The 25,762-nt window shown below is 38.5% G+C and overlaps 1 protein-coding gene across 3 annotated transcripts in view; it reads right to left on the bottom strand.

Annotated features, from left to right (window-relative positions):
• The window catches only part of Iml1 (GATOR complex protein Iml1), a 724,094-nt gene that overhangs the window by 56,563 nt on the left and 641,769 nt on the right, over positions 1 to 25,762 (bottom strand). For all 3 annotated transcript variants that reach the window (XM_067141784.2, XM_067141783.2, XM_067141785.2), the window contains one exon: positions 8,599 to 8,787. In XM_067141784.2, the coding sequence (XP_066997885.1) occupies positions 8,599 to 8,787 (189 nt within the window). The remainder of the gene's footprint in view (positions 1 to 8,598; positions 8,788 to 25,762) is intronic.

Consider the following 25,762-nt stretch of genomic DNA (forward strand, 5'->3'; position numbering starts at 1 on the left):
GTCCTACTGGAATCTACATTCCCCCAGCCCTCATTTTTACAAGCAAGTGAAAGAAACCAGAACTTTACAACAATGATCCAACTGGTACTTTACCAATGGTCTCAGAATCAGGATATATGAATTCTGAACTATTCACTGACTGGCTGAAATGTTTTTCCCATCATTCCAAGCCTACACAAGATGATCCAGTTTTGCTTATTCTTGACAACCACATCTCACATTGCACTCTCCAGGCTGTCTTAAACTGCAGAAGTCAGCATCACTCTTCTCAGCTAGCCTCCACGTCAGCCATATGATGCACCCATGTGATAAAGGCTCCTTCGGATCACTTACGTTAGTATATCCAACAGAGACTGACTCAGCATAACATTGCTTGTTTCTTCCAGGCTGCCAACTCAAAAGTAGCTAATGTAGAGAAAGCTGAACTTCCCTTCCATGCAACTGGAATATTTCCCTTCAATCCAGATGTGTTTAATAGAGATTATTTTTCTCTATCAGAAGTTACAAACTGATCTTTAACACAAAATCTGACACCCAAGCATGAAAACTCTTATGGTGATCCACTTAGAGGAGCAAAGTTAGCTCCCACTACAGAATGTTTCTGAAATACCCACAGCCGAGGAATGCCATACTCAAAAAAAAGATATTGGGACCACCAACAAAGTATGTGTATGAGAGATAAACCTGCCGCCTAAATCCAATGAAGCAGGCATAAAAAAAGAATAATCCTCTCGGAGGAGCAAAGTTAGCTCCCACTATAGCAGAAGTTTCTGAAATGCCCACAGCCAAGGAATGCCATATTCAAGAAAAAAAATATAGGGACCGCCAACAAAGTATGGGTATGAGAGATACACCTGTGGCCTAAATCCAATGAAAGAGGCACAACAAATTTGAAAAAGTCAGAGATTTTATCGGCATCTCCATATAAAACTTTTTTGCTGGGAAAGTATTTGAAAGAAAGAAAAGAAAGAAAGAAAGAAAGAAAGAAAGAAAGAAAGAAAGAAAGAAAGAGAGAGCGAGCGGAACAAAGAAAATCAGTGTCAAAAAGAAAGCACTAGAAAGCCAAAAGAAATCAACATCAGGAAACTCTTCTTTTGTTTCAAGGAAGAAAACTGTAGCATCCACAGTATTCAACTGCATTGGAATGTGGCGACATATCAAGAGCCTATCACAGAAGGCTGGATAAAGTGTCAATCATGTTCAGAATGGTGGCATGAAGACTGTACATCTTATGAAGAAATTGGCTCATTTGTGTGTGATTTTGCTGGCAGGATGTAGTGTTTACAATGCACTATGTCTTCTGGTATGGGCTATATCAAATTTGTTACTTTCATTGACCTGTCTCAGTCTCACCCTTGGCTTTGACAATATGAAAGTGACCGAGGTATGAGCGATGCCAGTAGTGCCATTCCTTATGCAGCCAGTCCCTGTTCTGAATGGTGTGAAAATATCGCTCATAGGGTCGGTTGGTGCATGCATTTCAGTGGGCTTGGCAGACTGATATGCAATAGCAACTTCTAGCTCAGTGAGGAATGCAATAGGAAACTACCTCACTCCTCACTTCCCAAGTATGCCTCTTCAGTGACACCTAGGCTATCTATGACAGCTGTTGGTGGAGCTGTAGAGGATCAAACCAGCCTTCGGGCTGAAAACCCAACATACATACTTTGTTTATGCATACTCTGCTGCAAACTGTGCATATTCATGGACCCAATTTTGTCCAAGAGAATGCATTACTGTTTTTTCATTTCAGTGTTATTTCTTGTAAGTAATATGTGTATGCAAATTTTTTTTTCAATCTGCTTTACGTTGCACTGACACAAGTAAGTCTTATGGTGATGATGGGATAGGAAAGGCCTAGGAGTGGGAAGGAAGGGGCCGTGGCCTTAATTAAGGTACAGCCCCAGAATTTACCTGGTGTGAAAAAGGGAAACCACAGAAAATGATCTTCAGGTCTGCTGACACTGGGGTTTGAACCCACTATCTCCCGAAGGCAAACTCACAGCTGCATGCCCCTAACCACATGGCCAACTCGCTGGTTACAAATTATTTGTTGTAGTATGGAATAACTTAACCACGATAATATTCTGAATATCTAAAAATGTATGTTGTTTATAAGCAGTAAACTACTACTGGCATACTCTTGTCTGCTTTTACCCTACATATAAATATAAAATTAAGGAACAGATTATTCAAGCACATTAAATACACTGAAATTACACTATTATGTAAAATTTAAAACTACACACATTACAAGCTTTCAGTATATTTGTCTGAGAATTAACCAAACCTAGTTTAGCAGAAACTACTGGGGGTGAGGGGATGGGTGTTGCTTCATAAGTCGAGGCAATTATGTTATATCTTCTAATAAAACTGCAGCAATATGAATCCACTAAATGTGTTTGGGAGCTACTGGAATATGCTTCCCATTGCTTCATTGTTAGCATCAAATTAGGTCTAGGTACAGCAGTCAGTAACGAGCCACTCTTTACTGGCTTGCTTGGATTCAGGAGTGTAGTGGTGGACCCATGTTTTGTCGCAGGTGATGATCTGACTCAAAAATGCATCACCTTCTTGCGTGGTCCCATGCCATTCTTCTTAATTAACAACTGTTCAATAATAGCCAATGACTGTTCAAACAAGACATTCACTGTGCGACAGTCAACATTTGCCACGAGTCAACATCTGAAAGCATCAACCAAATGCGCCACAGTTCGATATGTTAAAGCGTTATCACCTAACGCTTCTCTTCGCTCTGCATGACCCTGACATGCATTCCTGCCAAGGAAAATGACAATTTTCACATATGACTGCTGTTCAACTTAACTTACATCAATCTTGGAGCATGTTCAGTAGCACACACTTCTTTGTGTACTGTTAACTAGGCAACTACTAAGATAGATGTCACCTGTCGGTGGCATTTAGGTTTTCAAATGCATATGTGACGCTTTCCAGGAAACCATACCTTAAGTCAGAAAATTGCATTCTTGGTTTATTTTATATTTTGACAGTAGATAAATTTGCGATCGTTTTCGTGCAAACGACAAGTCTCTAGCTTAAAACCTGATCACTTTATGCAACTTCAAAGTTGTAAAACAGAACTTGAATTTCAAGAAAATCGATTAAAAAGCACTCCTATAATATATGAGGGGGGAGCAAGTATAAATGGGATTTTATTTTTCATTCAAATTCATTTATTGAAAAACACAAGGCAATTACAATTTATTTTTCCACATAGTTTCCTGCTTCGGAAATGCATTTGTGCCAGCATATGGGTAGCTTTTTGATGCTTTCATTGTAAAAAGAACAGGGTCCTGTCACCAGCCAGTTGCACACGAAGTCTTCCACACTCTTGTAATCTTCAAATCGTTGCCCTCCTAGAGCTTCTTTAAGCGGTCCAAACAAATGGAAATCACAGGGCGATAAGTCCAGGCTGTAAGGAGGATGATCAAGTGTAGTCCAGTGCATTTCCTGTAGCTTGGAGACAGTTAGAGCTGCAGTATGGAACCGCGCATTTTCTTGGAGGAGGATGATCTGTCGAATCGGCTGGTCTCGTCTTTTGCGGTGATATGCAAGCCTCGCCTTGTTCAACAGCTCGCACTAGTAAACAGCATTGATTGTGCGTTGCTTATGCAAAAAATTAATCAGCAAAATTCCTAGCCGATCAAAAAAAAAAAAAAACGGTTCCAAGAACCTTGCCAGCTGACAGTCGAGTCTTAACTTTCATTGGTGCTGCCTCCCCTTTCCTTCGCCACTCCTTACTGGCTTGCTTGGATTCAGGTGTGTAGTGGTGGACCCATGTTTTGTCGCAGGTGACGATCTGACTCAAAAATGCATCACCTTCTTCCACAAACCTTGCTGTAAGCCTCTGACAGACCTTCAAATATCTCAACTTCAGAATTTCGGTCAAAAGGCAAGGGATCCATCTGGAACACACTTTAGGGAACTGTAGGTCATTTGTGATTATTGCTTGACAGCTCCCATAACTGATTCCGACTTGTTCTACAATGTCTGATAATCTAACCTGTCGATCGTCGTCAATAATGTCTATAACCGCACAAATGTTTTTGTCTGTAATGCTGATCCAAGGACGGCGATCGTGTTACTGATTTTCCACACGTTCTCGTCCTTCCTTGAACGTTTTATGGCAGGCAAACACACGCGTCCTTGACAATGTTTGATCACCGAACTGTGCAGTAAATCTCTGGCAAATTTCTGCCACTGTAACTCCTTCAAGAGCAAGAAATTTTATAATTATGCATTGTGCAGTGGAGGGGTGCACCTGTTGCTCCGACATCATGAGCGTTACTAACGAAATGGCGGGAAATATCTAACAGCACGCTCTCCCCACTCCTACCAACTGCTGATGTTCAGGAACAAAAACCCCGTTTATATTTGATCGACCTTCATAATAAGGATTTAAGAAAATCTGACTATTTCACTGGATAAAGGAATATTAGCTTTGTGTATTAAGATAATTTTCATAAATATTTTGGAGATTTATTCTCCGGAAATTACATATGTAAACATGTTTAAAATTTAAACAGATAGTGTCTTGCGGCACTCATATACACAGAAGTTCTGTCTTAACATGTACAAATAAGATAACGATATAATAATAATAATAATAATAATAATAATAATAATAATAATAATAATAAATAATAATAATAATAATAATAATAATAATAATGTGGATATTTTAAAAGATCGTTCTGAAACTACACACGGTCGATATCCAATTAATGATTTATATTACTAATCTATCTTGTATCCTGTAATAACAAAACTGAATTATTGCTCATTTTCCTGTTTTTTTTTTTTTTTGCGAAATCAATTCGTCTCGCTACTTGGCCCATGTTCAGCGGCCTTAATGTCGCCCGGCCGTTGGCACAACAAATTTCCTGTTTAGAACAGATATTTAATTCTTTCTGCAGTCATGCCTTTTACTTCCAACTTCGTAGGTATGTTTTGAAGATTATCTGCCTCACAGATCTTCACAATTACAGATGAACAGTCCAATTTTTGTTGACATGTAATGACCCTGGGTATATTATTTTTTTACAGTAAGATGATTGAAAGATGTAACATAAGGAACTCTTTTCCAACCACAATGCCAGTCATTCACGTTTATTAACAGCTCACCAGTTTAATTTCTGATGACGACAGCTCTGTTAAGTTTTGACTCAGCGGCGCTATCTTAAATGACCAAGACAATATCTGTCAAGTGGTACTTCCTTTTCATGAGACCAAAAGCCCAGTTAAAAAGAAAAAAGCATGACCCACTGGCCGAAAAGAAATAGTTATTTCTTCATGTAAACCTGACATAACTCTCAGCACCTATGACTGGGCTCCTGTGCAAGCTTAGTTAAAATTACCACTTATAAAATATGCAGCCCAGTAAACATCTATAATTGCTTTTTTTGCTATTTTGCTTTACGTCGCACCAACACAGATAGGTCTTATGGCGATGATGGAATTGGAAAGGCATAGGAATGGGAAAGAAACAGCCTTAATTAAGGTACAGCCCCAGCATTTGCCTGATGTGAAAATAGGAAACCACGGAAAATCATCTTCAGGGCTGCCGACAGTGAGATTCAAACCCACTATCTCCCAGATGCAAGCTCAGCTAACTCGCCCAGTGTCTATAATATTGTTACTAGACATTATCTTGATGCAAGAGCTTGTTATTTCATATTTTGGTACAAGAAGACAATGCAGGAACTTCATTTAAGAAACCATACCTTAAGTCTGTACCTTAATTAAGGCCATGGCCATTTCCTTCCAATTCCTAGCCCTTTCCCATCCTATCGTCGCCATAAGACCTATCTGTGTCGGTGCGACGTAAAGCCACTAGCAAAAAAAAAATTCCCATTGTGATCTTAAGTCACCAATGTTAAATTCCCATTGCGACTTAAGATATGGTTTTGTTAGAATGCACAGCTTGTTTCCAAGGTTATTTTGAAGACATTTCTGTATGGTCACATCACTGTCAGTTCTTTCACCATACAGGCTAACAAATGTAAACATCGATACTTCTCACCCTTCCCACCTTTTTCCTTCGTAACGTAAAATTTTGTCACGCAGCTTAAGGCATGGTTCCCTGGAGAGTCTCACATATACTGGACTTACCATGCTGCCACATGTTCAGAAGATATTACATGACCTCCGTATATTCTGAAATCTAAAATACAAGTAACAATGTCTATCAGTGTGTAAAATGGTAGGCTATCAATCAGTTTAACATGTTCCACCATTACATCTTTCTTTCTTTCCTTTTACTCCATTACATAGCAAATGTAATTTAGCCATCTACTTTCTTAGTTGTCTTAATGTAAGCTACTTTCTTTTTTCTCTCTTTCTGATGAAACTGTACACCTCTTTCTCAATACAACCAAAGGTAGACATTACACCGATTCCAACATCAAACCTCATCAGGTATTTCCTAAAATTGTTCATGCCATTCATAACTAAAAAAAAAAAAATGCTAGAAGTTAATTTCCCCCCTCTAGTCCTGACCCTTAAATCCCTTTGACGCATCAGAATTATAAATTTCCATGCAACATTTCTTCTGAAGTCTTCATCTGATATTACTTCATCATTATCATAGAATATATAATCTTGACAGCATTCATATACTCCTAGTAAACCCACTCTTTTCAGATAGTTCTGCTGCACCTTCAATAACACTGAATTCCAATTTCCTGAAGTAAATGACTGTTGATATTTATGCAATAAATTTTCTTAATTCTGTAATGAAGCATAGTGCACATAAAATATGCATCTTCACTTATGTTAAAAATCAACCAACTTGTGATCAATATTTTTAAAAAAATCCTTACAGTTTCCTGCATTAATATTGTCTAAAGTCATATTTTTTCCTCATCGAGAGGCTGAAGAATCTCTGGAATGGACTTCCAGGTTGTTAGGACTTTAAATGTTTACTGATGTGTGCCCAGCAAATACAGCTGGCTCTTTGGACTAAATGCACCAGTCACTCTGAATGAAGAACTACAACAACCAGAAAAAAACAGAGATCCCTGAGCATTTTTATGGGACTCCTTTTGGGACATGTTAGAGGCAAAGTTTGAGGAAAATGTAAGCATTCTTATTTGAGATTCTGTGAGAGGGAGGGTGTTTACAACCAAGAAGAATAATAAACCAACAATTGGAGCAACGAATGGTGGGGAACAACTGAGGCAGAGACCATCCTGACTCAGCTCGGTGGTATTTCAAGGTTCTCAAATGCGTCAGCGTATCGTTAGATTTACCGCCGCGTAAAGGAAATCGTGGGGGACAAAATTCCGGTAGATTGGCGTCTCCAAACACTGTAAAAGTAGTTGGTGGGACATAAAACCAATATTTAAAAATGCCTAACATGTCTGGCTCCTTGACTGAAAATGGAAGAAACTATAAGGAAATAAGTATGCGGTGAGGACAAGCAGAAACATTCCTAACATACTGACATATGCTTCAGAAACTTGGATAACAAAGGAAACAGTGAAAAGCAGGATCCAGGCCAGTGAGATAAAATTTTTGAGAAGTAGAACAGGAGCAACAAAAACAGAGATAAGAAAAGAGAAGATTAGAAAACTAGTGAAAGTGGAAACATTGCAGGATAGGATAAAGGAATCAAGGCTTAGATGGTATGGAAATGTGAAGAGAATGGAAAAGAAGAAGTTATCCACAAAGATGCATGGGAATGAGAGGAAGGAGATCAAGAGGAAGACCAAGAGACAGATGGCTGAAAGGAATGGATGAGGGCTTAAGGAAATAGGGGAGGATTGGACCAATGTGAGGACAGAGAGATCGTGGGAAGGCAGAAGACGGTGGAGAGGCGTATGTTCTAAACAGAGCTGGCTAGTGCCTCGAAGATGTGCAAGATGATGATGAAATGATGATGATGATGATGATGATGATGGCTAGAGATAATTCTGTTTATCATCACAAAAATATTTCTAGGTTCTAACAAACAACCAATAGGACCTTTCTTCTAATCTCACAACCTCAATCAATTCTATATCAATATGAAACTGATGTAAGAAAAACCTCACAAATTTGTACCTACTACTGATCATTATGGATATTTATAGGGACAGATGTCTTGAAGACTGTAGTTCAATTACAAATAAAAACATTGCATGTAACAGGGTTCAAATTTCACATTGTTTGAATAACCGTGGGTTTTTTGTGTGGGTACAAGAAGCACATATATTTGACTACTCAGCCCTTGAGGATACATTTTGATGGATGGGAGGCAAGAAAATATGGTTTCACTACACAGGATGTACACAGTTCTGTGCAAAAATAATTTAAAAATGAGTCCAATGTACACATTTTAATATAATAAAATGCATAAAAATAGATACAATCTGTTAAGTCAGCAGGCTCCAAAAGAATGTATAACCAAGGATTTGGGTACCAAGCCTAAACATACATTCATGAAAAACTTCACACTACCGTGATCCAGTGTCACCAATAAAAATATATAGTGGGTCAAGAAGAATTTAGAATCAAGAAATGTAAAATCTTAGCTTCACTGTACCCCCTATGGTGTAATGAATAATTGCAATATAGAGAATTTACCAGACCACTCACTCTCATTGTCTCCATATTCTTGGCAGATCTCCTCCAGAGTATCACAAAGGAACTTGGCTACAATAGGCATCTCTTGTGATGAAGCAGAAAGGGTTTCTTGCTGCCAGCCTGTAGGATGCTGCACTTCTACTTCCAACCACTCATTTTCAAAACTCGGAAGATCTCCCAAAGGTTGCATATACTCGCCATCTTTGAGGAAGCATAAGTACAGCATAAGTATTACAAAATGACATAAGGAAAGGTAACAAACTTTTCTCTTATCACAAACAGGTTCCATAACATTGGGGACTTCTTATTATTTGGAGGGTCTTATGATAAACCAAACCAAGTGATGTATTATGTTTTTTTAATTATTTTTTAAAAATTATTATTATTTGTTTTTTTTTTAGGAGTTGATGACACCACATGAAAGCCAAAAATACATTTGCTTTCCTTTATGTCAGAGAGTACCATGTGGTATTTGTACTCCAACAAAAGGCAAAAGGAAACACAAGATGATGACCACACTAATGCAGATTAACCTATGATTCCACGATAGAAGAAAATTTACTTTACAGTATTCAGGACATTACAAAACAAATCAGTAATGCTTAGAACTCCTCCTTTTTTAATTTTATATCATTTGTATATTTCATTGCACTGAGGGAAATGCAATATCAAGATGTAACAATGAATACAAACATTTTAATGCAAATTACTTACTCAGTGTTGTATAAATTGTTGCCATATTTCATAATAAATTATCGTTGTGATATACTGAAGTTATAAAAAATTCTTTTCTAAAATTATTATTAATGTCCTCCACATGTTCTGTTGTATGTAAAAGGTATGTAAATCTTTCTTCGACAACTAAAGTCATACAATGTGCTCATACTATAAGTAAATAAGTTGTAGAAATGTGCTGAACATTTCTCAGTTTTTCTCAAAATCATGTTAATTTCACACGGTTATCTTTATTGTAACATCATCCATTTCATTTAGAACCAAGAGACATCTATTTACTTGATGGCCTAACAACAGTGATGATGAAGTTGTGAATATAAATTGAGACTGAGATTGGGAAGGGAATCCTAGGACTAGAGATTAAAAATGACAGAACAAAGAGTCCAACTATGAATCTCTGAACAATAATGCTGCCAATCAGCTTTATGTCTAAGCTACACCTATCTGCAGCGAGGGGTCCCTGGCGAGGAGTAACATCTCGCAAACCCTAACGCTGGACCTTGAGCGGGTATCGTGACGCGTCGGCAGGTGGCGGATAGCCGGCACCTGCCCGGTAGCGCCAGTTGACCACTGATGAGTCGGACAGGTATTTCTATGAATATAGTGAATAGGAAATCGCGGACCACCTCCCCAACCTCAAGGTTCTAAGTGAGGCTTGCCGTAATCCGTGCTGAAGGGGTGCATGGCACTAGCGGAGCCTCAGGGAAACTGGGTGACCTCTCTAAGTAAGTAACCTTACTCAGATAAACGGAGCTCTGTCTGAGTGGACCATTTATTTCTCCGGTACTCGTGGGACCAAAACAGAGACCCTAGAACAAACCTTAAGCAAAAGCTCAAACTCAACAATACAAGGAGTGGACTTATCCACAGACTTGTCGTCATCAGAAGACTCTAAAATGGAGGTGACTGAAATAACTCCAGGAAAGGTTACGGAACCAGGAACATCAGAAACTGTGATCAAACCTAAAAAACTCTCTGGAGCACAAAGGAAGAAACTAACGAGGGAGAGGAAGATGAGGGAAGAGACCTGGACGGAAAACAAACCGCCCAGGAGCGAAAAGACCTTACTCATAATCATGCACTCCTGAACAGCGAGTACCAAAGCATCGAAGAAGCGAATCAACGCAACCTTCAAACTACAGGGACGGTGTAAAAGGCATCAAGGTAGCCGTAATGGCTAAAAACCAAAAACTTAACCAGGAACAAGCAGACCTGGTGAAAGGGAAAATTCTAGAACTGCTGGATGATAACTCTGAACAGGTGTCACCACAATTTTTGGATAATAAATTCTCACAGGGTATCCTCTGGATGATCTGTGAGAATGAAGAAACTAAACACTGGCTATCCAGAGCTATATACAGACTTGGCAGCCCTTGGGAGGGAATGGAGTTGCAAGTTGTAGACTCCAAAGATCTCCCAAGGAGGCCAAGGGTCCTAGTATGGGTCCCAGTTACAAACGATGTGGAAACCATCAAAAAAAGACTGAAGGCACAGAACCAAGGACTTCAGGTAAGAGACTGGCAACTTATGAGCCGGAAGGTGACCGAGAAAGGCCAAACTCTGGTATTCTCGGTGTACCCCAACTCTTATAAGAGGCTAGAAGCAAAACAATTTACGGTCTTCTGCGGCCTAAATCACGTAACCTTTAAACCACTAAAGGGTAAACCCAGACCCAAGAGTGTGAATGAGAGTGGTCCAGATAAATTTTCAACACAGTAAGGCTGCCACTGTGTGTGGCAATGAGAGACTGTGACCTGGCTCTCATTCAAGAACCTTGGGTTGCAAAAGACAAAATACAGGGACTGGGAGGGGTTGGAGGCGAACTGATATACAGTCGGACCAACCAGACTCCCAGAACCTGTATACTTGCCAAAAAAAAAGGAATAAAGTTACTGCCGTTGATGGATTTCTGTTCCAGAGACCTCACGACAGTGGCAATCCAGACAACATCACAGGAAGGTTCAAGGAGAATTATCCTTGGATCTGCATACCTTCCTTATGATGATGAGCAGTTACCACCTACCAAGGAAGTAATGGACTTGGTTTCAAGGTGTAACAAGGATGGAGTACACCTAATTTTAGGATGCGATGCCAACTCACACAACCTGGCATGGGGAAGCAACAACAATAACCCACGAGGTGAGTCTTTGTTAGAATTAATTTTGGAACGCAACTTGAACATAATGAATAAAGGAAATAAACCTACCTTTGTGATCAAAAACAGACAAGAGGTTATCGATATAACTTTATCTACCCCTATATAGGGAGCAAAGTAAGTGAATGGCATGTATCTGAGGAAGCAAGTTGTTCAGACCACAGATATACAATATTCGACATGGCGGGACTACAAGTATTGTATTGAACAGGTGGATCTATAAATATTATAATAATATTTGAGATATATGGCGGGACTAGAACGCCAAACAGAATACTACAGAAATCCTCGGAGAACTAACTGGGACAACTACAAAAGTGAACTAGTTCAGAAACTCAGGGGAATAAACAAAAACATTAAAAGTGTAGAAGAGATGGAAATTGTTGCAGGGCAATTACAGGATGCAATAATTTCAGCCTACAAAGAAACCTTCCCTCTGGTAGCCAGGCAGTCCAACAGGAAGATTCCTTGGTGGAGCAAAGACCTGGCAGACCAAAGAAGACAGGTTAGAAAAACTGTTTAATACAGCAAAAAAATCAGGAGAATGGGAGAAATTAGGAAATCCCTGACATTACAATAACGCTTTAAGACCGGCAAAGAGAAATTCCTGGTGAAGGTACTGTACGGATATAGATGAGACTCTGGAATGCGCCAGACTTCAAAGAATTCTCTCTAAGGATAGCCGAAACAGCATAAATTCACTCCAACGAGAGAATGAAAATTATACCAGGACCGCGGAAGAGACTATGAAAGAATTATTTCATGTACACTTCCCCGGCTCTGAAATCATAGAAGAACCTCCTGGAGGCTGGGACAGTCTGGAACATCTTGGAAATCAGACAGGAGAGACTGGGAAGTAGCCAGGAAGGTAGTTAACTATGAAACTTTAAAATGGGCAATCTTCTCATTTAAATCATATAAATCCCCAGGGAGTGATGGAATTATGCCCATCATGCTCCAAGAAGGCTTTAATGTGCTTATGGGATTATGATAAACATACTTAGGGCAAGTTTAGCCCTAGGATATATACCAATGGGGTGGAGACACTGCAGGGTGGTATTCATACCTAAACCCAGGAAAGCTATGGACCGGGCTAAGTTTTACAGACCTCTCACACTCGTGTCCTTTATTCTCAAAACCTTAGAGGATATGCTTGACAGACATATTAGGGATAATGCACTGGCTGAGAGACCTCTGCACCGGAACCAGTATGCCAATCGAGCCGGAATGGCAACAGAGACAGCCCTTTTCCTGGTAGTACAAAGACTGGAGGTAGCGTTGGGAGCTTTTCTGGATATCGAGGGAGCTTTGGACAATACCTCCTTTTAATCAATTATCACAGCTGCCCGAGAGCGAGGACTAGATGGAACCTCTTGTAGGTGGATTGAAGCCATGCTCAAAAGCAGAGTGAAACATACAACATGTATGGAAAGCTGCCTGTCTGCAAGGGTAACGGGGGGATGTCTGCAGGGAGGGATTTTATCCCCTCTGCTGTGGAACCTCGTGGTTGACGGACTGCTTAACAAAATAAGCAAATTGGATTTTAATATCGTTGGATATGCTGATGATATTGTCATCATTATAGTCCAAGGAAAATTTGCTAACACCATTAAGGAACGAATGCAAATGGCACATAATGTTGTATACAACTGGGCAGAAAATGAGGGACTTAAAATAAGTCCTCATAAAACAGCCATTGTTCCATTCACCAGAAGAAGAGATCTAAAGGGACTAAGCCCCTGCTTCTGAGATGTGAAGAAATTAAACTGCAGGGAGAGGTTAAATACTTGGGAGTAATCCTTGACTCCAAGTTAACCTGGAACCAGCATTTGAGCAAAATATACCCGGTATAACAAATTTGGAACCTCCTTGATGAAGGAGGATGTATGGAAATACGTGGGGACTAAGACCTAGTATAATACACTGGCTGTATACTAAGCTACTGAGACCCACAAAAACTAAGGTGCAAAATAAAACATCCCTGGTACAACTAGGTAGAATTCAAAGATTAGCCATTAGCAATTACTGGAGCATTCAAAACAACCCCTACAGCAGCTATGGAGGCCTTACTAGACCTGGCCCCGCTTAACATTTTAATGAAGGGGGAAGTGAGGATAGTGTTCCATAGGCTAAAACAGGGTAAAATTGAAAGTATTCCAGACTCACAATCAGGAATATCATCAACAACAAAAATTGTAGAAGACTCCATACTTGATATGCGGTCAGACTACACTTCCACACAGTATAACTTCAATAAAACATTCGAGGTAATAATTGAAACAGACTCCTGGAAGAAAGAACCTGAGCATCCTAAGGATGCTCTGATCTGGTTTACAGATGGATCAAAAGCTGACTCAGGGGTAGGCTCAGGGGTATATGGAATTAGACGAGGAAAAAGCATTAGCTTTCCGCTGGGAAGATATCCTACGGTATTCCAGGCAGAAATTTATGCAATATTACAATGCATATATGAAAACATAAGAAGATCCTATACCAATAAGTTCTTATATATTCAGACAGCCAGGAATCACTGAAGGCTCTAATAAGCCCTAAAGTGAACTCAAGACTGATGGAAGAATATCTCAATGCCCTAACTAAACTAGGAGAAATAACAAAGTTAAATTGATATGGGTCCCAGGACACAAGGGCATTGAAGGAAACGAAAATGCTGATGAACTTGCTCGCAAGGGATCGGCATCAAACTTCCCTAGACCAGAGCCAGCTCTAGGAGTATCCAAATGCTCCATAAGAGAAGCTATCAAAGACTGGATCAAAAAGGAACACAGGAGAAGATGGAAGACCAACCCTGCTATTAAACATGGGAAAATGTTTATCAATGAACCATGAAAGAAAACAGATGAAAAGTTACTTAAATATAACAAAATTCAGGCAAGATACATAGTGGCTCTTCTCACGGGCCATGCTCCCATGAAAAAGCACCTAAATAAAATGGGTATAATCAAAGGAAACCTAGACTGCAGATTATGCGGGAAGGAAACAGAGACAGCCCATCATATAATCTGCTTTTGAGAAGCTTTACATTGCAGAAGATTCAATCTTTCTGGGAGACCGACAATTGAACCAAAAATAATTCATACAGAATCCATTATGGGACAGTATTATCCAATCAAAGACACACAGATAATGGACTGGTGTTAATTACATAGGGCAGTACAATAAGCCTCAAGGCTGCAGTACATCCGGAGCTTAGTTGATGGGCCCTTTGGAGAAAAAAATCAAAATAAAAGCTACACCTATTTAGGACAGTAAAAGTTATTAATAAACACTCATAATTATTTTCTTTTATTAAAATGCATCCAGTTTGGGACAAATATGGTTCCTCTCTATTTTACTTGTAACTTTCCACCACTCCTCATTCACCACTATTACCAAGTCCAGGTCATAATCTGAGTCTTCCCAGATCTCACATTTTCATTTGTAGTTCCATAGCTTGTTTTGATGATCTTTCTTCCGTATGTTGTATGGCTTGACTTCCCTTTGTCATCCACATGCTGTAGGGACAGGTATAACATGCCAGCAGATTAACACTCCTCAACGAAACACCACAATTTGGTGTTGAATAATATGGATCAGCATTGAATATGGCTCGTTGGAGCAAGAACTCTATAAACAGCGGACCTCTTTTGTCCCAGAAGACACTTTCCATGACTCTCTATGTTGTAAATATTTGTTTAAAACTCCATGGTCCAGTTTGTGAATGTGGGTGATGTCACTCGATTGCCCATCATGATCTGTGTCAGGAATGCATCTCCTCATGAGTACCAATCCAAAAATACCAAAGCAGCACCAAAATGGCTTGTTCTGTAAATTCATAAGAGCATTTGTGGAATCCTCACACAAATTTTTGGATATCTGAGGTGCATGGTGACAATTTTGTAGAGTGTTATTTGAGACATGTTGGAAAATTCTGCATGAATTTCATCAAGAGTGCAACGTTGAAAGAAACCACCACATAACACACCAAAGTATCCTTAATGACACAAGGATGCCTGTTCTCTCTTGCTGCATTAAATGCTCAGCATAATCACAACACTGTTGATTTGTCCATATCACAACCATCACCACAGAGTAGAAAGTGGCAGAGTTGAAGGGGAAATGGGAATTATAAGTTTCTTATCTGATAGGTCCGCCCCTGCGTACCATGTGACCTTGCCATAATGGGGAGGCTTACGTGTCCCAATGAAGCAGATCCTTGAACCACATGTGCAACCATATCGGGTGGGTATCTGTCGAGAGACTAGACTAACAAATGGTTCATCAAAAGGGGGTAGCAGCCTTTCGGAAATTGCAAGGGCAGCAGTCTAGATGACTGACTGATATGGCCTTGTAATAATACTCAACATGGCTTAGCTGTGTTTATACTGCTACATGGCTGAAAGCAATGGGAAACTACAGCCATAACTAATTCCCGAGGACATGCAGCTCTCTCTGTATGAATGATGTAACGACGAAGGCTTGCTCCTGGGTAAAATATTCCGGAGGTAAAATAGTCCCACATTCGGATCTTCAGGTGGGGACTACACGAGAGGGGGCAATCATCAGGAAGATGGATACTGACATTCTGCGAGTTGGAGCATGGACTGTTAGAAGTTTGAAACGTTGTGGTAGGTAGAGAATCTGAAAAGGAAGATGGATAGATGAAAGTTAGATGTAGTTGGTTTAAGTGAAGTACGTTGGCAGGAAGAGCAGGATTTTTGGTCTGGCGATCGCAGGATTATCAACACAAAATTAAACAGGGGAAATGCAGGAATTGGTCTAATAATGAATAAGAAAATGGGGCAGTGGGTAAGCTACTATGACCGGCATAGTGAAAGGATTATTGTCGTCAAGATAGACACCAAACCAATGCCCACCACAATAGCGCAGGTTTATATGCCCACTGGTACAGCAGATGATGAAGGAATCGAAAGAATATATGAAGAGGGAGAAGATTTAATGCAATATGTAAAAGGAGATAAGAATTTAATGGGAGACTGGAATGCAGTTGTAGGTCAAGGAAGAGAAGGTAATACAGTAGGAGAATTCAGATTGGTACAAATTAATGAAAGAGGAAGTTGGCTGGTTGAATTCTGCACTGATCATAATTTAGTCCTTGCTAATACTTGGTTCAAACTACACAAACGATGTCTGTATATGTGGATAAGACCTGGAGACACTGGAAGGTATCAAATAGACTTCATTACGATTAGGCAGAAATTCAGAAACCAAATGTTGGATTGCAAAACTTTCCCAGGAGCAGATGTGGACTCTGACCACAACTTGTTAGTCATGAAATGCCATCTGAAGTTGAAGAAATTGAAGAAAGGAAGGAATGCAAGAAGCTGGGGTTTAGAAAAGTTGCAAGAAAAGAGAGTAAGGGACTGTTTCAAAAAGCATGTTGCACAAGGACCAAGTGAAAAGGCTGAAGGACACACTAGAGGAAGAATGGTCAGTCATGAAGAACGAGGTCTCTAGGGCTGCTGAAGAAATGTTAGGAAGAAACGAAAGATCAACTAAGAATCAGTGGATAACTCAGGATATCGTCGCTGCCGGGACAAAACCTCCTATGTGAAATATTTTAGCTTAGAATTTTGGCCGCTAATGTTCTGTCATCTAAGGTGCAATATTGTGTGAATATTGTCAAGGCATTCTCGCTCTTCATAACGTATGTGCTGCGGGTCAGTGTTTCGTCCCGCCAACGGCGCTATACTGGACCTAATTGATGAACGACGAAAGTACAAGGATGCAAAAAATGAAGAGGGCAAACAAGAATACAGGCGATTAAAGAATGAAGTGGATAGAAAGTACAGGACAGCTTAGGAAGAATGCCTGAAGGAGAAGTGCAAGGATGTTGAAGGTTGTGTGGTCGTAGGAGAGGTAGATGATGCATACAGGAAACCACTTCTAGGGAAAGAAGGCAAGGCAGAAATATGGCAGGAACATATCGAACAGTTATATCAAGGTAATGACGTATATGGTATGGCTCTGGAACAAGAAGAGGCTGTTGATGCTGATGAAATGGGAGACCCAATTTTGAGGTCAGAATTTGACAGAGCTTTATGGCCCGGTTTCATCAACACATGTTAAATACATACTAGCAAGCAGTTAGTTAATACGGAGTTAGAAATTTAACATCTTGTTAGGTTTCTTGCGTTCCATCAAACTTTTCTTGTGAAATGTTAACTAATCGACTGTTAACTCTCCCAATATTGCGAACTGGTGCGAATCAAGGAGGCAGTGGTACGAACATGCTGTTTTACAGCGCGCTCCGATGCGCTTTTGTTTGAGCACAGCTGTAAAATATGGTGTGTGAAGTGAAACAGAATCGTAGTTCTAATTTTTCCTCCTTCGAAAAAGAGTTGTTAATTGAATTAGTTAGTAAATATATATAAGTTATTGAGTGCAAGCGCACAGATGGCTCGACGATAAAAGAAAAGGACGAGGCATGGGAAAAGTCCGCGAGGGTTTCAATGGGGTAAACAGATACTTTTTTTAGCGGGTATCCGCTGTCACCTAACAAAATCACTTTGTTAATTGTCCCACTTCAAACTGTGCTCCGATATGGGAGTTATTAAATATTGTATTGTCGTGTGCAGAACCAGACCACCTAGCAAGTATATCCCTGATTTGGAGGTTAGGCTCACTAATCACCTGAACATTAACATTAACAGAGAAATATCCCTTTCGATTACGATATATTTCAGCCCAATTGCCTCCAGGTGATTGGATTCTTACATGTGTGCAATCTATTGCACGTAGAACAAACACCAGGAAAACGGCTTATAATTTGCTGACGCTCTTCTACTGAAGGGAATGTTATATACCTCCTTCTCATGAATGCTATTGCTGCAGACACTCGACAAACAACTCTATTAACAGTGGCTTTAGAAATTCCAGCATTGTCCCTGGCCATTATGTGAAAATAACCAGTAGCAAAAACTCGTAATATTATCAGTACCTGCAACATTGGAGAAAGAGGTAAGTTTCTCTTCGTAGGATATTCTAACCTCACTTGTATTTCGTCAACAACCTTAGCAACGACTGTTTTCGATAACCTGTGTCTATGAAGAAATTTCGGATCCATCAAATTTTCAAAGTCATTACGTCGCTGAACTCTTCTTCGATCAGGATTGTTTTGTAAAAGGTCTAAATAGAGCAATTCCGCCTCGAAAGCGAGATTCACAGCAGCCATTTTGGAACAGGTTGCTAAATGCTAATGTTAGCCATTTAACATTGGAAATGGCTGATGTTAACTTTAATATGCAGTTTAACATTTGTTAATGTTAACATTTGTTGATGAAACGCAAATTTTCTTAAATCGCATGTTAAAATGATTTAATACCTTGTTAAGTACTAACATGTGTTGATGAAACCGGGCCTAAGAGACTTAAATAGGAACAAGGCATGTGAAATTGATAACATTCACTTTGAATTACTGACTGCCTTGGGAGAAACCAGCATGGAGAGGTTATTCCATTTAGTGTGTAAGATGAGTGATACAGGAGAAGTGCTATCCGATTTTCAGCTGAATGTCATTATACCGATTCCCAAGTAAGCCGGTGCTGACAAGTGTGAAAACCAACGCACCATTAGTTTAGTATCTCATACCTGCAAAATTTTAACACATCTTATTTACAGAAGAATGGAAAGACAAGTTGAAACTGAGCTGGGAGGAGATCAGTTTGGATTCAGAAGTAATGTAGGAACACGTGAAGCAATCCTGACTTTACGTCTGATCTTAAAGGATCGAATAAAGAAGGACAAGCCCACGCACATGACGTTTGTAGATCTAGAAAAGGTATTTGATAATGTTGACTGGACCAAGCTATTTGAGATTCTGAAGGTGATCGGGATCAGATACAGAGAACGAAGAATTATCTACAATCTGTATAAATATCAGTCTGCAGTGATAAGAATCGACGGCTTTGAAAAAGAAGCAACAATACAGAAAGGAGTGAGGCAAGGTTTCAGCTTGTTCTCCCTCCTTTTCAATGTTTATATAGAACAGGCAGTAAAGGAAATCAAAGACGAATGTGGAAAGGGAATCACAATCCTAGGAGAGGAAATCAAAACCCTGACATTTGCTGATGATATTGTTATTTTATCTGAGACTGAAAAAGATCTGGAGAAATTGTTAAATGGTATGGGCAGAGTCTTGGAAAAGGAGTACAAGATGAAAATAAATAAGTCCACAACGAAAGTAACGGAGTGCAGTCAAACAAAGTCAGGTGATGCAGGAAATATTAAATTAGGAAATGAAGTCTTAAAGGAAGTGGATGAGTATTGTTAATTGGATACTAAAATAACTAACGATGGCAGAAGTAAGGAGGACATAAAATGCAGACTAGCACAAGCAAGGAAGGCCTTCCTTAGGAGAAGAAATTTGCTCACTTCGAACATTGATATAGGAATTAGAAAGTTTTTTGAAGACTTTCGTCCAGAGTGTGGCATTGTATGGAAGTGAAACATGGACGATAACTAGCTCAGAAAGAAAGAGGATAGAAGCTTTTGAAATGTGGTGTTACAGAAGAATGCTGAAGGCGAGATAGATGGATCAAATCACGAATGAAGAGTACTGAATCGAATTGGTGAGAGGAGATTGATTTGGCTAAATTTGACCAGAAGAAGAGATAGAATGATACGACACACCTTAAGACACCCAGGACTTGTGCAGTTGGTTTTTGAGGGAAGTGTAGGCGGTAAGAACAGTATAAATATGACAGGCGGATAATAAGAGATGTAGGATGTAGTAGTTACGTAGAAATGAATAGGTAGGCACAAGACAGGGTGGCATGGAGAACTGCATCAAACCAGTCAAAGGACTGATGACTCAAACACATCTGAAAGGCACATTCCTACAACAAAAGTGCAGTGTTTTCATCATAATACTTCACCAACATGCACTGAAGGTTCGAAGAAAAAAATTTTAAAAAATAATAATAATTGTTACCATGACTTACTAGATCACAGAGAGAAAGAAATGTGAGGGTGAACGGGTAGACAGAGCACAAACACAATTATAAGAAATCAGACTGAAATTTGGATAAGTATAATTTCTTTCTATTGATGCGAGTGTGATAAACTGATATAACTTGAAAACATAATTCTCTTACCCATGGGTAAATAATGCAAGTATCGAGCTCAAATTATTATTATTATTATTATTATTATTATTATTATTATTATTATTATTATTATTATTATTATCATCATCATCATTACGTCATATGTATATACGATACGATATGATTGCGTTGTTTGTGACGTTATGTCATGAAACATGTGCTGTACATAAATATTTATATGAGTTCAGTTAATGTAAATACCTGTAAATTAATATTATATAATGTATTATTACATGTATATGATGTGTAATCTGCTACAGAATTGTGAAACACACTGTAACATCCAGAATGGTATTAGGTAGATGAGAACTCGGTGGAATATTCTATATAACCATGTTGTTAAGACTCTAGAATTTACAAGAAAATGTATCTTTCTAGAAGCCTGGCCAGGCACATATGTAAGGAGGCGATCTTGATGGTAGTTACGAGTTATTGTTTAGTAGTTATGGTGTAGCAGGAGTATACTTGAGACCTCGTGTTGTTGTGACATGCTTGTAAGCAGTCAACTGTTTCAACTATGTTTCAAGGTTGTAACCTCCATGATTTTGTGATGGGCAGTTGTTAAAGTGGCAGCTTGTCGACGTGTGTATTCTGTTTGTGGCAGCAGTGATTAAGGTTATGTGTGTTTAATTTGTAAATAGATGTGAATAAATAACTGTACCAACTGACAGCATTTCATGTGCATTTTGTGGATACATTACTATTCACAGCAAGAAGGAAATTATCACAATGAATAAATTAAGCACAAGAACTGAGGGCTCAGAATACAATGAGGTTAAATAAAATGCAGTACAATCTTATCCTCAGAGCACAGCTCAGCAGCTCTTAGGGTATTACATCGAACACTTCGGGTAGCGCTTACAATATATGGGTACAAAATCAGAGGACAAAACACCTCATATCCTACAAGAGTGAAGCCCTGAGTATATACATAATTATTGCAACTTTGCTCATTAAGAGCCTTACAAATTATCCATTGACAATAATAGGCCAGCCTTTACAATTGAAGACCTCGGTGCAAGAAGGGGACAGCTCCACTTTGTACTTTTTTCTGTTTTTTAGTGACATACCGGTACATGAAGAAAAATATTCTCTCCGTTTGTGTGGAAGAACGATACATCTCCTACTAATATTCCACAAGATATTAAAGGAAAGGAGTTGTAACAGTCTGTGGTTTGGGGGAGGAATGGGACAGCTCCCAGGAAGGCATGAACTCAAAAATCAAAGAATCCAAAACCAATGACAAGATTGAAGTCCTAACTTTTGACTTTCAGCAGAATTTACCTTTGTCGGTAGTACCAAGTGGAGATGTGTTCTATAAGAGACAGCTGTGGTGTTATAACTTCACTATGTATTGTGCAAGCAATGGAAAATCATACTGCTATATGCACAATGAAAATACCAGAAAGAAAGGTCAGAATGAAGTTATAAGTATGATAAAACATTTCATAATAAATTACATCAGTCCCAGCGTACAACAACTTTATCTGTTTTCTGACAACTGCTCAGCTCAAAACAAGAATATGGCTCTGATGCAGTACTTTTACATTCTGGTCAAGGGATATAGAAGGTTTGATACGATTGTTCACAGATATCCAGAGCCAGGACATAGCAGAGACAGAAAAGAGAACGTGTTTTTCTTCCAAAAGATTACGAAGACATGGTACAAGAGACATCAAAACAGTTTGTTGTTGTACACGCCAAACAAAGTATGTTCTTAGACTTCACAACCCATTTTAAGGGAAAGTTCAAAACATTACAAATATTGTACGCTAAACCTCAGAATGTAAATGAAAACAATACTCCCAAGAAACCTACTACAGGCAGTAAGTTCACAATATTGAAGTACAGGTATGTTGTGCAATTCTTCGGCAGCCGTAGTGCCTTTAGTAAAAGACGTTTTCCTGCTAGAAACGTTCTTTACCATGGGCCTTTGAAAATAAAACAGCGAAAGTTCAAAGATGTGAAGGAGTTAGTTGAAAAATATGTTCCCCCAGATTGCTTGTGGTTTTACAATGAACTGATTCAAGAAGATGATGTTAAAAGTAACACGAGTGATGTAGAAGATGGGGATTATGATGACTAAAAAGAAATCTTGTCACATAACGAAGAGAGTAACTTAGTTTACTATTATCAAAATACAACATTGTTTTTGTCATAAAGCAAACATGTAACTTACTGTACTATTTCCAAAATATATGATTGTTTTTGTCATTATTCTTTCCTTCTTACCACGATAACCAGTAAAAACACATGTATTTGGAGCAAAAACAGGACAACTCCAATACATACATGAATATTTAAGCCATATATTACAGTATGTGAAGAATAATTTGTTTTTACAAAATATCACTGAATTTGGTTTTTAAGTGACAAAGTCTAAACTAATGCAAAATATTAAAATTAAATCTTTAAAAATAAATTTTTAAAACTTTTGTTGTTGTTTCTGAAAAGTTTCGTAAAATGGAGCTGTCCCCTTCTTGCACCGAGGTCTTCAATTTATCTATCTATCTATCTATCTATCTATCTATCTATCTATATATATATATATATATATATATAAAATAACATGTTCTGACTGACTGACTAATTCATCACTGCCGAGCCAGAACTAATGGACATAAATAAATGAAATTTTGGGGATACATTTATATTACAATGTAGGTGCTCACTGAGGGAGCCTTTTTGGAGGTGAACTTTTAAAATGAGTGTATCTATATCTCAGACATTTAATAGTTTAAGGAAGTGAAAATTGGTATACGGAATCTCCTTTAAAAATAAGGAAATACATACTTTTTTGTTTCTGGAAAATCCTCTTGGGGAGGAGTGGTGTGAAAAAAGTGATAAAGGGATTGAATACCTTTTATGAGAATACCTATATCTTAAAAACTGAAGATGTTACAGTCATGAAAACTGGTATTTGGAATCTCCTTTAAAAAGAAACGTGTATTTTTGTTTTTGTTTTTGGAAAATCTACTTAGGGGGCGGGGGGTGAACAGGAATGACAAAGTGGGAGAATTTTTAAAATGAGTATATCTACAGTAGGTAGGTAAGGGTTATTCTGCCCGAAGGCAGGTCCAAACCTCCGCAGAGGTGTTCCTGAGCCGGAGTTTACGTGCGGTAGGGTGGCCAGTTCCTTTCCGCTCCTCCATTCCCTTACCCCCCACCAACAGCGCATGGCAACCCATCCAACTCCTGACCACGCCCAATGTTGCTTAACTTCGGAGATCTCATGGGATCCGGTGTTTCAACACGGCTACGGCCGTTGGCATCTACAGTATATCTCAAAAATATAAAATGTTACAGAAATGAAAATTGGTATTTTTAATCTCTTTTAAAAATAAAGTAACATATTTTTGTGTTTTAAGAATAATCACTTAAGCAGGATAAAAAGGACTGAAAAAGGGGTTTGAATTATTTTTATTAGGATAATTATATCTCCAAAACTAAAGATGTTACAGACATGAAAACTGGTATTTGGAATTCCCTTTAAAAATACCGCAACCCGTATTATTTCTGTTTTCGGAAAATTCACTTAAGGGGGTGAGGGAGGTTTGTTGAAAGGACTGAAAAAGGGGTTAAATTCTTTTAATGAGGATACTTACATCTCAAAAACTGAAGAAGTTACAGACATAAAAATTTGTATTTGCAATCTTCTTTAAAAATAAAGAAACATGTATCCTTAAGGGGATGGGGTGAGTGAAAAGAAGTGAAGCAAGTGTTGAATTCCTTTTATGAGGATACTTATATATCAAATACTGTAGATGTTACAGACGTGAAAATTGCTATTTGGAGTCTTCTGTAAAAGTAAAGGAAGATGCATAATTTGTTTTTGAAAATCCACTTACGGGAAGTGTGAAAGGATGTGAAGTTTTAAAATGAGCATATCAACAGTATATCTCAAAAACTTAACATATCACAGATGTGAAAATTTGTATTTATAATCTCTATTAAAAATAAAATAACATACATTTTTTTGTTTACGGAAAAAACACTTGGGGGTGTAAAAATGACTGATAAAGGGGGTTGAATTCTTTTTATGAGGATACTTATATTTCAAAAACTGAAGATGTTAAAGATGTGAAAACTGGTACTTGGGATCTCCTTTAAAAATAAAGAAATGCGTATTCTTTTGTTTTCGGAAAATCCAATTAAGGGGTGGGTAAATTAATTGAAAAATGAGTTGAATTCCTTGTATGAAGATGTATCTCAAAACCGAAGGATGTTACAGATGTGAAAATTGGTGTTTGGAATCCCCTTCAAAAATAAAGAGCTTGGATCTGAGAGATAGTGGGTTCGAACCCCACTGTCAGCAGCCCTGCAGATGGTTTTCTGTGGTTTCCCATTTTCACACCAGGCAAATACCGAATCCTTCCCGCTCTAGGCCTTTCCTATCCCATCGTTGCCATAAGAGCTATCTGTGTTGGCAAGACGTAAAGCAAATTAAAAAACACACACATACACACACACACACATTGGTGGTTGTGGTGGGGGGGACCAACTTAAGGGGGTGTATAAGGAGTTGAATTCTTTTTATGAGGATACAAATAAGAAGTGGACTTAAAACAATTCACCCCTAAGGGGTTTTGACCGGGGGTGCGGAATTATGACAAAAATATGCATTTAGGATATGAAACAGTTTGAATTACGAAGTTAAAATTTCAAATGATATCCTAGGTGTTAAATAACGGTTTGAAACAAATGTAACCCCTCAGAGAGTTAAATGGGAGTTAAGATAAAAAAACAAATATATTAATTCCTTCTTCCAAAATGGTTTAATGTACGAAGACTAAATTTCAAATATTTTAAATCCTAGGTGTGAAATATTTTAAAACATTCCACCCCTGAAATGTTAAATGAGGTTAGGTCTGTAAATGATATTATTCATCCCTCCAAAACCGTTTGACAAACAAAGATGTAATTTTACAAGAAGGGTCTTCTTTTATGCCCTAGGTGTAAAATATTGTATACTTCAAAATATTTCACCCCTAAGGGGTTTAGATGGTGGTTGACTCTCAAAAACACAATATGCTTTCTTCCAAAACTGTTTCAGGCATGAAATTACTTTTTTTTTATGAAGGGTGGTCTATATTCTAGATGTTAACAAATATTTAAAAACTTTCACCCTTAGAAAAGTATTCATCCCTCCATTACTGTTCAA

The sequence above is a fragment of the Anabrus simplex genome, chromosome 2, assembly GCF_040414725.1.
Source record: "Anabrus simplex isolate iqAnaSimp1 chromosome 2, ASM4041472v1, whole genome shotgun sequence".
Classification (NCBI taxonomy): domain Eukaryota; kingdom Metazoa; phylum Arthropoda; class Insecta; order Orthoptera; family Tettigoniidae; genus Anabrus; species Anabrus simplex.